This window comes from Sarcophilus harrisii, chromosome 5 (genome assembly GCF_902635505.1).
Source record: "Sarcophilus harrisii chromosome 5, mSarHar1.11, whole genome shotgun sequence".
NCBI classification, from domain to species: Eukaryota; Metazoa; Chordata; class Mammalia; order Dasyuromorphia; family Dasyuridae; genus Sarcophilus; species Sarcophilus harrisii.
In genome coordinates this window covers 189,590,537-189,607,481 of record NC_045430.1, presented here as the reverse complement: position 1 = coordinate 189,607,481, position 16,945 = coordinate 189,590,537, and the positions used below count along the sequence as shown (strand labels likewise).

The following is a 16,945-nucleotide window of genomic DNA, read 5'->3' as shown; positions in this document are numbered from 1 at the left end:
ATTTCTGCTGAAACCAATGAAAATAAATCTAATTCTTATGCAAAATTATTAATCCTTTAAATATTGAAAAGCTGCTTTTTACCTTCTCCCCCAAGTCATCTCTTTTTCAAGTTAAATATCCCAATTTTCTTCCAAGATCTTCATTTGATGAGATTTCTAGTCCTCTTCCTATCTTGGTAATCATATTTTTCATTAGTTCTGATTCAGTGCCCTTCTATATCATGAAACTCAGAAGTTAGCACAGTACTCCAAATGTACTCCAGATCAGGGTCACATGCAGCAGAATTATTGAGTCTCTTGCTATAGACACTATATTTCTATTAACACAGCTAAAAATTGAATTAAAATTGTGGTTTATTAATTGAACTTGTTGTCCACTAAAATCCATATTTTTCAGGTGAACTACTTTATAGCTGTGCTTCATTCTCTTCTTCCCCTAGTCTGCTTACTTGTGTGATTGATTTGTTGAACCCAAGAGTAAGACTAAAGTTATCTCTCTTAAATTTACTCTTGCTAATATCAGTCTACCATTCAGATTTCTCAAGATATTTTTTAGATCTGAATTCTATTATCGAATGAATCAGTTGCTTTATCCAACCTTTTGCCATCCACATAACTTGATGAGCATACCATCCATGTGATTTCATTTTTTTTTTTCTAAAAAACATCCTCTCATTCCAAGTTGTATAATGTAAAACACATTTGCCAAGTGTTTTGAGTTTAGAACCTGTAGTGGATGTCTCTATCTTCCATTCTCTCCCTCCCCATTTCTTTACTCCAAGACTGCTCTTGAGTCTCCTGAATGAACAGTAAGCTCTCTTCTTTCCAACTGTACTTAATCACCTATTTAGTCACAACATTTTTCTTTCATCAAACCTGGGATTTCATTGGTTCTATGGGTACATGAGGAGGAGTTTCCTGGACCCATCCCTGTGGGTGCCTTGTCTGCAAGTAGATAGTGCAGAGAGTGGCCAGTGGCCTGAAGCCATTATGCGTTAAAGGGAAAACTTGAATTTTTTCACTGTGCTGAACTTTCTCTTTCCCAGAATCAGTTTAATGTTGTTTGTTATCTGCAGGATATGATTTAAGCTCTGTAGCTTGACTTTCAGTGCATCCTGTATCCTAGCCTCAACATAACTTTTAGTTATATCTCATATTACAAGATCCTTTTATCTAAAGCAAATTAATACTTTCAATTGATTTTGAACACCTGAAATAGTAAATCTATATTAACCTGATCTCTTATCAGTAGGTTTATGTTAGGGATTGTTTTTTCTATTGGGTGACATCTTCTAAGAGGTCAGTCAGCCTTTGGTTTTTAAGTTTATGAAATCAAACTGGTCTAATTTTAGTAAGTCCAGCTACTAGTGATATTTAGAGGGAAATGTATTTTTTATAATTTTTTTATCTTTAACAGTACAATCAAAGTAAATACACATTATTATTTATTTATAGGACTTGATTAGAGACCAAGGGTTACGGGGTGATGGAGGTAAGTAGTCATTTTAATTTTGCAAGAGAATTTGGAAAAAAAAAAATGCGATTGCTTTGCTGCCTCTATCCTTTTTTACTGGCTCGTTTCATGAAACACAGACACAGAGAGAAATGTGTAGAGAAAACCAAATTTGTCAGCTTTACTTTTGTATAATATTTAGCATTTGTTCTGATAAAATAGGTATTAATTCATCTGGGTAAAGTAAGCACGTGAAAGAAATTTAAATCTCCCATCAGTTATTTTGAAATATTTTCACATGGAGAATTCTGCTTTTATTGATCTGTAATCATACTCAAAGTGTAATTATTAAACTTCCCTTTGGAATATTTCTTTTTCTGATAATCAGAATTTCTCCTGATAACTGCTATCTTCATATTAATATGTCCTGGAAATTTTCTAACCTCCCTCAATATTTCAGCCAGTTTGTAGAATACCAGGTGACTAGAAGAGATAGAACAGTATTTATTACTTCCTCTTGTCTTCCTGAAAAAAACATAAAGTCTATATGTGTTATAGCATAGGTAACTGGGCAGATGTTCAGGTATCCCTTGGAGTAATTCACTTCTGCCTAAAAATCAAGCAGACAAGTTGAATTCAAACCCATTGCAATCTGGCACTGATTACAGTATCCACTTACAAATTTGGAGGCTAATGAAAATATTCATTATAATAATATTTCTCATAAAATATTGCCCAAAAGATCATCTTGTTACCTATCAAAATATGTTTTTAGTCTTCTAAATGTGCATAGTTAATTGAATGCTTTTAAAGCTATACACAAATATCTCTTAACATGGCCTCTGTATTTTGATTTGCTATATACTTTCAGCAGAATATCTAAAGTCTTTTCTATCCAAATCCACTGTATAATTGTGTTTTGTTGTACTGCCTCTTCACCTTTAAAACTTTTAAAGTGCTGGGTCCCCTTGCCTTGTAGAGTTTAAAGTGGCTAAGATAGAGGATTTTTTTTTTTTGTTTGTTTTTCTGTGAACCCACCAGATAATGTTGTTGCCAGTTTGACTTTCATATGTCTTGATAACTGTGGCTTTTGAGAATTTTCCCCAATACATCCAGCATTTAAATGTTGCGATCATGTTGGCATCACAAAGCTATTAACCTAGTCATTAAAAAGTGCCTGCTTAGTACCTAAAATTAAATAGTAATTTTTACCCTTCATATTAAGTTGCTTTGGGTTTGGGGAGGATTTTTTGGTTTATTTGTTTTAGTTATTGGGATTTTATAAAAATAAATATATATATATATTTTTTAATGACCAAAATTATTGTTAAGCAGGCTTCAAGTCATTTATTCCCCATGACTTCTTTCATTTCTTCTGTGTGTCTGTCTTCCTGTCTCTGCCTGCTCCTTTCTTTCTCTCTCTAACAGCCCCCTTGAACCAACTGATGCGCTGTCTTCGGAAATACCAATCCCGGACTCCCAGTCCCCTCCTACATTCTGTCCCCAGTGAAATAGTGTTTGATTTTGAGCCTGGCCCAGTGTTCAGAGGTAGTTGGGCTCTTCTTTCTTGTTTTCACACCACCCTAAATCCCCCCAAATAAATAAATAAAAACCACAAATGCTGTTTGTGCCTCACCCTCACAGCGTGTGTTTGTAAGTGTGAGAGTTTTCAGAGAAATAAAAAAAATTCAATTTTCTGCTTGGCCTGGCTGGAATGCTCTGAATGTGCTTCTTATACATATTCACTACCACTAGCTTTCTGTATGTTGTCTGACATAAACTTTTAAAAGCAAGGAAATTCTGAGCTGAAGTTTCCATGTTGTTTTTACCTTGTAACTATTGGTTACATTTATTGCAAATTTATCTGCACAAGGAACTAAGATTCCTGTATGGTAGAGGCCTTCAGTCTGAATTCCTTTGATTTTAATTCATTTAAGTGACATCTCTGTGGTGATTAATGTTTTCATTTGTATTTTAGCAGTCATATTCTATGAAAATGTAAATGAAATAAATTATTAAGGAATACATTATTAGGACTTTGATTTTTTTTTTTTTTTTGAGTGATTCTCTGATCAACAATATTAATGCTCTGTGCTATGGGAAATAGACTTTTATAAACAAGGTACTGAGCAGAAATAAAAGTTTTTGTACCTGATTATTCTTAATGTACTTAAGAAAACTTAAGTTTCTGTTCTTTGGTTATATACTATGTAATGTTAGATTCAGAATTTACTCTTGAGAGAGAGAGGAGCAGCATGTTTTTACACTGCAAAAAGTGAGGTGACATTTCATGTCATTCCTCCATATTTCAAGCACTGTGGTTACATTTATTTTAATACATCTAATTGTACAAAATTGGTATAGATATATTACTGTACTTAATCTAAAAGACAAAATAGTGAGGCTTAATATAGCATAGTAGATAGAGAGAACACTTCTATAAAATCTAGGAAGATCTGGTTTCCCGTTCCACCTCAAACATATGTTGACTATTTGGCCCGGGGCAAGTTACTAAATTTATTGCCCCAAGCAACTCTTAGACTTTAAGAAACAGAACTTTTGCTCATGTATATTGATAGAGGGAGTTTCCTTACTGGGAGTGCTCTATACCAGTGATTTCTTGGGAGGACATATAGCTTATCACAGTAAGAATCAAAAGAGCAATTGAGTTCTATAATCTTGGCAATTCACTTAATCCTGCTTCTCCAATCTATAAAATGGATATAATACTTGTTCTGCCTTTGTCAGAGTTGTTCCCAGGAAAGCTCTCTTAAATGTAAAATACTATGTTGTTTTCAAAGATTTTGTTAAAAGGTATTGCTTACTTGGGACTATTAATTTGTGCTTCAACATTAAGTTTAAGCTTTTAGACTTTATAATCATTTTCCTACTTCTTGGAAAGTATGCAGAATTTACTGAGAAAAATTAGTTAATTAATGTAGTTGCTTAGAGGAGTTTAAGTCAGCTGAACATCCTCAAGCAATTGAGCCTGTTTGTTGCAGAAGTTATATTTAGATAGACTGGACCAGTCAATTTCAATCATTGTTTTGTTCTTTCAGAGAATTGAATATAAGAGATGAGATGACCAAATTCTTACATAGACTTAATCTTTGACTAATGTTACTGTTATTTTTGCCTTTTGTACTAGATTGAAGTATAACTTTTCTACTAATGACAGTAAACATCTTAAGAAGCAGTATCTCCCTCTAGCCTTTTTTTTTTTTTTTTTTTTTTGGATGGGGGGAGATCTATAAAGAGGGATTAACTTGAGCTGTGTTACCAAGTAATTATCCATATGACTACCTCAGGAAAACCTTTTAAAATGTTTAATCTCCAACTTTAAGGAGAATGTTGTGAGAAAATATCAGTACTACTCCACTTTTAAAATAGGGGACTAGAGCATGCTGAGCCAGATTCAAAAAGACTAGATTAGGCTTATTGGCATAACCTCAGAACCACTTTCCTACTTCTTTTTCCCATAGCTTCCCATATCCCTTTAAAAGGGGGGGGGGGGGCAGTTATTTTAATGGTTTCCTCTTGAATAAACTTGACAGGCTCTTGGATATGTTCCAAAGGTGCTGCTGCCAGAATCTAGTGGATCTTTGATCTTCACTAGTGAGTCCAAACTTTCTCTCCAGTTCTTGCATATGAATCATTTTTTCAGAAAGAGTGTGTAGCTAGGATTCCCTTCACCTTGAAACAATTTGCATTAGCAATAATTTAACAACAAAGGCATGGAATTGGTATTATTAAGTTTTAATCATTTATAAAGGAATTTTGTTTTGTTTGAGTTTTTTTGACCAACAAAACCTACTTGACTTTGTGTATACCATTAACTTTACAAATACATAAAGAATCCCTCTCAGTGTTTAACAAACCCCAGGGAGCCAGTAAAATTCATAGTGGCTTAGCTTATTAGAGTATAGTGTATTTCTTTGGATTAAATATTGTATATTTCTAGATAACATAAAGAAACAAATTATTTTTTTAAAAAATTAAAGCTATTACAAGCACATTGTCCAGTCTTTTGTGTGATCTGTGCCTTTTAAATTAGATTGGATAGCCCAAATATTTGGAACATGACAGATTTTTTTTTTTTTATTGCAACTAGTTTTCTCCTGCCCAGAGAAATAGACATATAATTTGTCATTTTCATTAGTATTAGTTGCTATTTTTTTTTTTTTAATTTAAAGAAAAATTTTACCCAGACTCATCATGGAGCTTATTTGGTAAGAATTATATAAATACATTAAAACATGAATATTCCTCTAAAACATGGAGATACTGCATCTTTAAACAGGTCTTAAATTTCTTAATATTTTTTAAAAACAATATGTTTGATTTGACTTTAATGGATGCATTTTTTTTTTTAAAAAAATGATTCAGGATCTACTACAGGGTTGTCTGCCACTCCTCCTGCTTCCTTGCCTGGATCTCTAACTAATGTGAAAGCATTACAAAAATCTCCAGGACCTCAGCGTGAAAGAAAATCTTCATCATCTTCTGAAGACAGGAATAGAATGGTAGGACAAATAGTCATCTTTCAACTTTTCTCCCAAGTTTTTCTTTTTTTGGAAGCCATGTAGTGACAGCTTAAAAGAAGGATAGACATTTGCTATTAATCTTGTTGCATTATTCGTATCCAAGAAACATCTGACAGAAATTAGTTTCTGTAGATGGCACTGGTTTTGCTTCAGGCAATAACCAAAATAATTTAAATTAATTGTAGTCATTTAATACGTTATCCAAATGTTCTGATTTGGTCTTCTGTGATACCCAATTTCTATTGTACCAAAAATTGTCTTTGAACTGATGATCTTTTGGCAAAGAAATTATTTCTGAATGTCATATTGCTGTTCCTACCTCTGTCGTGGCTGAGGCAAAGGTGTTGGTAGCTGAGGAAGGAGAACTGTTGCTTCTGATAATTTAATAGTAAGAAGAGGGAAAAGGGAATAACATTGGGAAAGGATGGATCAGACAAGGTAGATTAAAAAAAAAAAACTCCTTAAGACACATTGTAATGGGGAGGGAGAGTATAGGATTATGGGGGTAAAATTGATCTTGATATGTTAGATTTAATTATTTAGGTTTAAAAAATTAGTATTAAAGTAACAGTTCATTTTGTATATCCCAACGTTGATTTGATTAATGTTTTTTGAGTGTTCTAATATGAAATTATAAATATATGATGGTAAAAAAAAAATTATAATTTAAATCCCTTTACATATCATATCATTACCAGACTTAGGCGGGTCTGAAGATTCATTTCCTTTATAATGAATGAATCTGATTTTATATTATTTTTATTGAATTTATTTAGAAAACCCTTGGTCGACGAGACTCAAGTGATGATTGGGAAATTCCAGATGGGCAGATTACAGTTGGACAAAGGATAGGATCTGGATCATTTGGAACAGTCTATAAGGGGAAATGGCATGGTATGTAAGCATTAGAATAAAATTTAGCTTTCAAGTTTTTAACGTTGCATGGTTTTGAAATCTTTTGTGAAAAGTGATAATGTGAGGATTATTTATTTTAACCTTTGGCATATCATTCAGTGGAATTCTCCAAAGATTTGTTTGTTAGTTTTTAAACTACAAGGAATAAAAATAAATTATAGATTCATGATATGAATACACTTTCCTACCTTTTTATTAAAGCATGATTCAAAGTGATTTTCAAAAGTGGATTCATATATGAAAAACCTCAAGCTGGTCTCAAATACAAATTCATAACAAATTGTTTTGTTTTCAGTGTACACGGTCACTCTAGTGGAGATGTTAAGCTACATTAAAAACCAGAATTGAACATCTAAATCTATATATAAATGATTCCTTTCTTAGGTAAAATCAATTTCCTAGGTAAAAATTTATATAAAAGTAACAGATGAGATATATTGTTACTTGAACTTAAAGTAATCCATAAATTGCAAAAGCCTTAAAAATTGCAAAGCTAAAAGGTTGGTTTCAATTTCCTTGTTTTTCAGGCAACATGGATAAATCTGACATTTTTGCTTCAGCATAATCCAATGTTAACTGCATTGCTTTTTATCTGTAGAAGTTAACCACTCTTGAAAATTGATTGGAATGCAACTGACAAAACTGAATTCCCAATAACTTAACACAATTTAAAATTGTCTGGCATGCATATCTCTCATTGGTCGGGTTTCTCTCCCCTCCTTCCCACCTCCCCCAGGAAATAAGAAAATTTAAGCTATTAGGTGCAGAGCAGCTAGGTGGCACAGTGGACACAGTGGATAGTGACACACTGGTCTCAGATGCTTCCTAGCTGTGTGACCCTGGGCAAGTCACTTAACCTCGATTACCTCCTAAAAAACAACCAACGGAACAAAAAGAAAGTGTAATTCACAAACACATTTCCTAGTGATGTGAATTTTAGCAGGTCTATGGTGACTGGTGAATATTTCCAACCATACTTCTCTTTTTAAAAATACTTTTCTCTTGGGATGACAATTATTTCTAGGTGATGTAGCTGTGAAAATGTTGAATGTGACAGCACCCACACCTCAGCAGTTACAGGCCTTCAAAAATGAAGTAGGAGTGCTCAGGTGAGCATTATGTAAATTATTTTCCAGGGAATTAAGATGCTTGCCATGATGTGTTTCCTATTGATTTATTGGCTTTGCAGTTTTTCCTCCCTCCTTCCTAAGCATAGGAGTCCCCTCTCTACTAAGCCTTCTTCTCTTTTTTTCAGTGTCCTTTCTTCTTTGGCTCTTATCCATTCGCTTAAGAATCACTTCTCATCTTGACATGAATGACTCCTCCCAATCCTGTATATTCAATCCTAATAAGTTCTCTTTTGCACCCCAGTCTTCCAGAGCCCTCCATCTGTTTTCTGGGTGTTTTCACCTAGCTGGATGTTCTACAGGCATCTCAGACGCAGGGTGTCCCCAACTCAATGCATCCTTCTTCTCCCCTACTTCCTCTAACCCTACTGATCCTTCTTCCACCTTTAACTAGTCCTCTTGAAAACAGCACCATCATTTCAGTCACTGACATGCAAGACTCCTTTGCCCCTCCTATATTCATTCTATTCAGTTGGTCTTGTCAAGTCTGCTCCATAGCACTTCACATTCATCCCTGTTTCCACTCAGGTAATTCTTCATTCTTATCCAGGTGTCTTTCATCCTCCTCTGTCTTCTTTCATTGTTCACCTTGCCACCAGTCTTTCCATTCTGCAGTCCATTCTTCAACACCAAAATAATCTTTTTGAAGCCAGGTCTGACTATGCAAATTCACTTCACTTCATTTTTTTCACTTCATTTCATTTTACTTTTAAAAGTACTTATCAAATGTCTAGTGTATGCCAAGCATCAGGCTTAAATACACTGAGAATGAGACAGTTGTTCTCACGAAACTGTTTACCACAGGGGTACAACATGCATACAGAGAAGTAATCACAAGATATTGGGAAAAATTACCAAAAAACTGCAATGGGAGCAGGGGAAAACTAACAACTTAGAGAATTAGGAAAGACCTATTGAAATCAGGGTCATTTGAACCAAGCCATAAAAGGAGTTAGGGACTCAAGAAGTGGAGATGATAAAGGAGAGATCATTCCAGTTTGTAGAATAGTGCTGAGGTCTTAGAAGGTGGAAAGCAACAGCAGATGGACCAATTTAGCCAGAATATAGAATGTATGAGACAAAGTCATGTTTGATCAGCATGAAAAAAACTGATTGAAGCAAGATAGTAAAAGGCCTTTAAGTACCAGAGATGTTTGTGTTTTATCCTAGAGGCAGTATTAAGTAGTTAAAGCTCTTGAGCAAGTTGATACTGTTGTCAGATCTGCAAGTTCCGGGTGTGAGAGAAGTTTGAGTAAAGAAATTCAATGGTCACTGCCCTAAAGAAGTTTGCATCCTAATGAAGAAACAATATTTATGGAGTGAGGTGAAAAACCAGATATGTACAGAGGAGAAGTTATCACCAGAGAGGCAGCCCAGCACCTGAGAGACCTAGGAAGAGCCTTTATATAGAAGATGGATTTGAGCAGAGTCTTGGCAGAAAACAAGAAGGGCAGCAGTCCAGGTGTGGAGGACAACCAAGGAAAATTGATAACTGGGAGGTAGAGTGTCTTTTTTAAGGAGCTACAAGGAAAATAGTGTCCCTAGATAGGGAAGGGCCTGGATTATGAAAGTCTTTAAAAAGTCAAATCAAGAATAAATAATAATATTTTCTAGGAATTTGGTTGTGAAAAAATGAACGAGATAGAAGATGGTAGATTGAAGAACAATATGGATAAGTTAAGGTTGTTTATAGACATGGTTGATCTGAGCATGTTTGTAGATGCTGGAAATAACCCATTGTAGACAGAGAACTTGAAAATTGGAGAGGTGGAGAAGCTATCCAAGGAGTGGATTCCTAGAGGAAGGGAAAGGGATGTGATGACAGGGGAGGAGTAGAGGGACTTCAGCTTTCCCAGGCTGCTGGGCGGTGCATGTGTGGAGCACCGGGCCTGGAACCAGGTTGATAGTGAATACAGCTGGCCTTGGGAAAGGCCCTGAGCTTTGCCCCCATGTCCTTCTCTCATAAAATGGGGGTACAAAGAGACTCTTGTCAGGGTTGTGGAGAGAATCAAATGAGATTTGTAAAAGACTTTGCAAATCTTAAATTGCCATGTAACTGTTTGCTCTCATTGTTAGAATAAAATGTAAGCTTAGTTTACTGTCTGAAGCCCAGGGGAAGAGGATAGGTTTCTGAGTCCACAAATCTAGGTTTGAATCTTCTCCTCTTACCATGTAGGTGGCCTTGAGCAAGTCACTTAACTTGGTAGAGTCTGAAGGGCAGGAACTCCCGGATCCTGGAGTTCATGAGCTCCTATTCTTCTAGCCAGACTGGGTGTTTGTCTCAGACCATCATGTCTGAGAGCTTGGCATCTGCCTTCCTGCATTTAGCAGAGCTGTCACCGAGTTTGGGGGAAAATTCATTCCCCCATACGGCCTTCAGCATCCTCATTTTCAGGGCATGGCTTTTTTGAAGCCATCCTTTATTACCTTCAGTTTTGTAAATACTTTCTCCCTCCTCCCCTATTAGCAGAGATTTTGGATCTTTTCTTTGCCTTTGCCGTGGTTACACTTCTCATTGCTGATGTTGTATCCTCATCTTACCACCTCCCTTACAATATAATGTCACTTTCATGAAGACAAGAACCTTGTAACATCGCCTTTGTGTCCTCAGTACCACCTAGAAAAGGATGCTGCTGTTGAAAGTGTTCAATCAGGAAAAGCAAGGAGTGCTAAGCCCTGCAAAAAGAAGCAAAGGTGTAACGGTTTCTTGAACTAGCTAAAAAACAAGTCTTCTGATGCTGTTTATACCCCAAAAGTTCAGGTTGGAGCTGTGAAGCACTGGTCTTTCTTCATATCCACAGCTGTTAGTGCTCTTCACCTCAGAACCATTATTTTGTATTTGCTTTGTGTGTTTTGTATTTCTTTCTTTCTCTGTTGTTTTCCCCTTATGCCCATCCTTTACCCTGCCCCCTGATGAATGTAAGCTCTTTTCATTTTTCTCTTGATAGTACTAGCAAAGAGCCTGACATATAGTAGAGGTTCAGTAAATATTCATTGAATTGAATTAATTTTTTTTTTTTTGGGGGGGCAGGAAAACACGACATGTGAATATCCTACTCTTTATGGGCTATTCAACAAAACCACAGTTGGCCATTGTTACACAGTGGTGTGAAGGCTCCAGTTTATATCACCATCTACATATCATTGAGACCAAATTTGAGATGATCAAGCTAATAGATATTGCACGGCAAACAGCACAAGGCATGGAGTAAGTATTTCTTTGTTAAAACTCTTTGAGTGAACTTGGAAAGAATATTTTAAGCGCACTTTAGATATTTGGGCTAAAAGCATTCTTTTAGCCAAGTGATTTGACCAGCACTTTGAGTTATTGAGTCCATGTATTATAATATTTTATCTCATATGCTCTTAAAGTATTAACAATAGTTCCCTATTAATATTTATCTTACTTTTTATAATCTCTTACAATAACAGAATTTAAACTGTTACTGAAAACATAGCTGTGGATTATATTTAATATATTTTTATTATGTTTTTAACTCTAAAGCTAAGAATTCAAAAAAAATAAGATCAGATTTCTTTGAAAGTATAAAATACTTAAAATTCTTAAGTATTCTAAATTGTTTTGTTAATGTTATTTTTTCAAATAAGTTCTTCTTTATTTTTATTGATGCCAAACTTTGGCTTTTACATAGTATTTATTTCCAGGAGTGCCTTAACCTTAACAAAGATTTTAAAAGGGGAGAAAGAAAAAAGTTGAGCAAAATCAACCAACATATCAGTTGTGTCTGATATTACATACAACATTCATGCCTGTAGTCCCCCACCTCCACAATGAAGAGAGGGAAGTACATTTTTTCCACTCTGCTCCAGAGTCAAACTTCGTCATTTTGATTTGTTATTCTTCACGTAAATATCCATTGTTTTTTTTTTTTTTAATAATTTTTATTTTATACTTAGCAGCTAATTGGAAAGGATAATGAGTTCTTTTAAGAAACTATTGGGAGAATAAAATAGGAAGCTGTCATAATCTGAAAGATTATTTATAATTTTTAAATTAAACAAAGAATGGCAATTTAAAATCAAAGAGTTGAGTTAAATGGAAATTTTAAAACCAAGAGCTTAAATAAGAATCTTTAATTTATGTACACCAAATTATAAAGCCTTAGAAGCTACAAATAGGTGATTGGAAAAAGTATACTAGTATGTTTTTAAATTAGGATAACAATATATTTATACTAGTCTCATCAAGGTCTGACTTGGATATGGGTTAATCATCACTGAATCCTCATGTACTGTCTTTTACTGAATTGACACTTCAGTGTAGAACAGTTTCCAGTTGGCTTAAAATATATTAGCTATACAATGGTATTTGTGAATTATGAATTATAAAGAATTTACTTAAGCTTTTTTTTAATGAGATTTAAGTGTGAGATAACTTGTCTTGACTTTTGCTAAGGTAGAATTTTATGTTTTCAGCATAGCACCTTCATTTTACTAGATCTAGTTATATGGTTATATATAGTTACATTAGTCACCAGAGCAATTTCTTTGCATTATGTCCCTGTCACCTCTACTAGATTTTTTTTTTTTGTAATTCAAGACCTGCTATTAAAAAAGATAAGGTCTCAGATGTGTTTTATTATCTGCACTAGAACTTTGTTTCTCAAATCTGTTTGTCTTTTAAGTTGATTCTTCTATTCAACTTCTCTTTTACAATTCTTACCCTCATACTCAGGAACTTCAGTCTACACATTAATGTTCCTGCAACAGATCACCAACCCCTTCATCTTTATCTCAGAAATCCATGGCCCTGAGATTTAAATCTTACTAATATCTCCTCTATGTGACATCTCCACGATCTTCAATTCTGAAATACACCTCTCTAATCCTAATCTTCTGCCTTACTTTTGCTGAAAATTATTTGTCCTCTTCACTTGTAGTCCTTTCATTCCTCCCTGATCTCATGATCTAGCACCCCCTTTTCCAACTTCACTTTCTAACCTATCTTTTCAATCTTACTCTATATTATTCCCAAATAATCCTAGTTGAACTGTTCCTTATTTATTTGTTCTCTTTTTCATTAATCTTCACATCTATACAATATTAGTCTGCATGTACCATTATTCCCTTCCCTCCTCTTAAAGCCCCTTCTGCCTTGGAAGGCTTTCTGTCTTCCTCCCAGTTTTTTAAAATCTCATTCTTTATAAAAAATTCTGATCTCTACTATGACTGATCACAGCTTCATAGTGCTCATAAAGAATCTTGCCATATATATATATATATATCTTGCTAGGAGTTGTGGTTTCAAAGAATAGAATTAAACATATATTTTGGGTCATAGAAAATATATAGATTTGTTTTTCTTATTCTGCTTTATTTGTTAAAAGAATGGTGTTATTATTTTGGGTAAAGAAAGGAGAGATAATCGAAGAACTGCCAATAGCATTGACAAAAGCAAGAATTATAAGAGGATCTTTGAAGCATTTTTTAAATGCATAGAGGAGAATTGTAGGAAATTCAGAAGTAACCCACAAATAGGCTAGCTTTGATTTCATTTTATACTATTAAAAAATGTCTTTTCACATATGAACCTCTTTTTCTTTTTTGTATGTGGAAAGTCAGAGTTGACCAAAAGTATAGAGAGAATGGGATATAGACTCAGGAGGATATTTAAGAAGTCTCCTTGCCTTCAAATGAATAACAAAGGTTAATGCTTTGTAACTATAGAGATTCAAAGCCACTCTGACTTAACCTGATAAATTTTAGACTATAATGATAGAGGCCAATTCAGAGAAGAAGATTTTACAGATGGACCCTAAAAAAAAAAAAAAAAAAAAAGGAATATTAAAGCCAGGATGGAAAGGAGCAAGGAACTTAACAAAAGGTGAAACAAGGAACATGTCTTCTGTCATGTATTCCAATGCTGTTTGTCAGCCAAACATAAATCTCAGAAAGCAAGTAAAAATGACTTTTAAGTTTGCCAGGTTTGTTCTTGATTTAGATTTATAAATAAGTTACCCACTTAACAGAACCGAGGCCTGAAGGAATAGGTGACCATTTTTGAGAAAATGGAGAACACAAGTAGAGTATCCCACATTCATGTGAGAGAAAGCAACATCATTGAAAGTTTAGGAAGAAATAGCTGTTGGCAGGGGTAAAAGCTGCAGAGAGGGGAGAAAAATGGGGACTCAGAAAAGATTTAGCAAATTGGAAGTTACTAACCTTGAGGAGAACAGTTACAATCAAGTGACAATTTAGAAGTCAAATTTCAAAAGGGTGAAGGAGATAAGGATGTGGAGGCAATGAGCTCTTTCTAGGAGCTTGCTATTAAAAGGAGGGAAAATATAGCACAATAGCTTGAGAGGGATGTCAAGATCAAGTGAAAACTTTTGAAGAGAGATTTGGCCATGTTCATACATAGCAAGGAAAGAACTAGTAAATAAGGAGAGATTGAAAATTGGAGCAGGAATGATTGAAGGGGTAAGCTACCAGAGATGCTCAGACATTGATGTCAATTGGAATAGCAGAGCAGTTAGTTGGCCTTGGCAAAAAGAGCTATCTTCAAATACTAGATTCAAGGTAGGTCTTAAGAGAGAGCTTACAACTAACATGTCCTTTTCTCAGTAAAGCCAGAGAAAAGGACCTCTTGTGAGAAGGGCGAGAATGAGGGACTGTGAAGGAAGCTTGAGGAATAACAACAAATTTTGGAATAGCTGTTGAAAGGAGTTCTTTAGGACATGAATCTGAGAATAACAAAAAGATTACTGTGCAGCAGTGACACCTAGTTAAATTGAAGTCATTTTTGTGACTTCTTCTGTTGGCATGTAACAGCATATAAGAATAAGAGTCGAGAAGACAGGTGGTGGGGATAATAACCTAGTGTTTGAATCTAGTGATACATGAGTGACAGTAGAACAAAGGAGCAATTCAAAGGTCAGTTACGAATACAACATTGTTTGGCTCAGTGGTGGACAACTTTGGAGGGTAGAGTTAGAAGGGAGGACACTGAGGGCAGTTCAGCGCTATTAGAAGGGGTAGTAGCATCATGGGAGGCTCTCTGTGAAGGTAAAGCATAGAATTAGCTGGAATAAAGCGGTGGAAGACAAAAGGATGGATAGTTGTGATCCAAGAGAGGAATTTCATAGTCCTGGGTAATGGAAATAGATCCCTTAGAGGTATTCCTGTATATGACCAAAGATAGAAAAAAGGAACCTGTGGAGTAGAGGATCATAGGAGTTGAAAAAGCTAATAAATTAAGAAGCCCAGTTGTTTGATGGATATCAAATGTATATATTGAAATCTTCAGGTGGGAACAAAACTTGGAAAAAAAAGGATTACAAACCAAATACCAAACTCTTTGAGAAAATGGGGAAAATAAAGAGATTAAAAAAGAGAGAGAGAGAAAAGGATCTATATGTTAAAAAAACATATTTGTAGCAGCTTTTTTAGTGGTGACAAAGAATTGTAAATTGAGGGGATGTCCATCACTTGGGAAATGACAGAACAAGTTGTTGCACGATGTATTATAAGATATGAACAGCAGGATGCTCTCAGGGAAAAAAAAAACATACGCTGGAAAGACTTACATGAACTGATGCAAAGTGAAATGAGCAAAAACAGGAAAACATTGCTCACACTTAACAGTGATATAGTATAGTATCATGTAAATTGTGAATATTGTGAATAATTTGCCATTCTCAATAATACAGTGATCCAAGAAAGTTCTGAAGGACTTAGGATGAAAGGTGGAACCTGAATACTAATAGAAGATTCTTTATTTTTCTTGACTTTTTTTTTTTTTTTTTTTTGGATTTATGTTTTCTTTCACACCATGACTTATGTGGAAATAGTTTTGCATGATAACACATGTATAACCTATGTCAAATTGCTTGCCTTCTCAATGTCGGGGAGGGGATTAGAATCGAAAATTTGATAAAAAGAATATCAAAATTATTTTTACATGTAATTAGAGAAAATAAAATGTTGAATTGTTTTTTGTATGGAAAAGAAAACAGGGAGCATGGCTTGGGGGCCAGTAGATGACTATAACTAGGACCTGGATGGGGTACATATACATGGATGGAACAAATCTCTGTGGAAGAGACATTGCTGAGAGAGAGAACAGCTGAGGAAACTACTTTAGGTATGGAGAGAACACTGGGGACCAAAGAGTATGCCTGTTGTTCCTTTAGCCTAATGTGTCAGGAGGCTTGAAAGAAATACTGAAAATAGCAGAATAATGGAAGTCGGGCTTCTATGAATGAAAGAAGAGGAACAGAGAAATAGAGAACTGAAATAAAGAGAAATTTGTTGATAACAACATAGAAGATCAGAATAGGGACTCAGGAGGAGTAAGGCTGAGGCAAATGAAAGAGAAGGAAGCAGGAAATATTGAGGGTCTGAATTTTCATCTAGGTATCTGGCAATTTTGAATCAGAGGTTATGAGAAGAGAGTGTAGGTATTTAGCAGTCATATGATAAAGATGTGTTATACCTTTTGATAACCATTAAGATGGCTATGTCAGTTTACTCCTAAGCATTTGGATATATAAATACCTAATGAACAGGTCTCCAAGGGCTAGACTCACAATTCATATTTAGTGTTGGTATATTAACATGATCATCCTCAATACAAGTGACATCAATTTGTAGCAATTCTGAGTTACCAGATATTAGAAATAGGCATACTTCCTATCCTAGTTCCCAACATGACTAGTGACTAAATAAAGGGCTTAAAATAGAAACACCATTTTTTTGGAATGAAATAATAAAATCTGGTTACAGTGCTACAGCTTTGGAACCAGCTAAGAAGACACTATAGGGTGGAACTAAAAACTAGTGACCTACCTTGGATTCCAAAAGCTTCCTGGCACTCCACTAAGTGCTTTTATTTGTTATATCCAAGTTTTATGTATTCAGTGATTCTTAAGTCATTGTACTATATG

At 34.8% G+C, this 16,945-nt stretch overlaps 1 protein-coding gene across 7 annotated transcripts in view; it reads left to right on the top strand.

Moving 5' to 3' along the window:
- Nucleotides 1-16,945, top strand: part of BRAF (B-Raf proto-oncogene, serine/threonine kinase) — a 147,053-nt gene that overhangs the window by 92,544 nt on the left and 37,564 nt on the right. For 6 of the 7 annotated variants that reach the window (XR_004229708.1, XM_031939208.1, XM_031939209.1 and 3 more), the window contains 6 exons: nucleotides 1,456-1,492; nucleotides 2,882-3,001; nucleotides 5,840-5,976; nucleotides 6,774-6,891; nucleotides 7,937-8,021; nucleotides 11,071-11,247. Coding sequence is in view for 6 of the 7 variants with exons in the window: in XM_031939208.1 (XP_031795068.1) it covers nucleotides 1,456-1,492; nucleotides 2,882-3,001; nucleotides 5,840-5,976; nucleotides 6,774-6,891; nucleotides 7,937-8,021; nucleotides 11,071-11,247 (674 nt within the window). In the remaining variant the exon portion in view is untranslated. The remainder of the gene's footprint in view (nucleotides 1-1,455; nucleotides 1,493-2,881; nucleotides 3,002-5,839; nucleotides 5,977-6,773; nucleotides 6,892-7,936; nucleotides 8,022-11,070; nucleotides 11,248-16,945) is intronic. The other variant, XM_031939207.1, reaches the window with a different exon arrangement.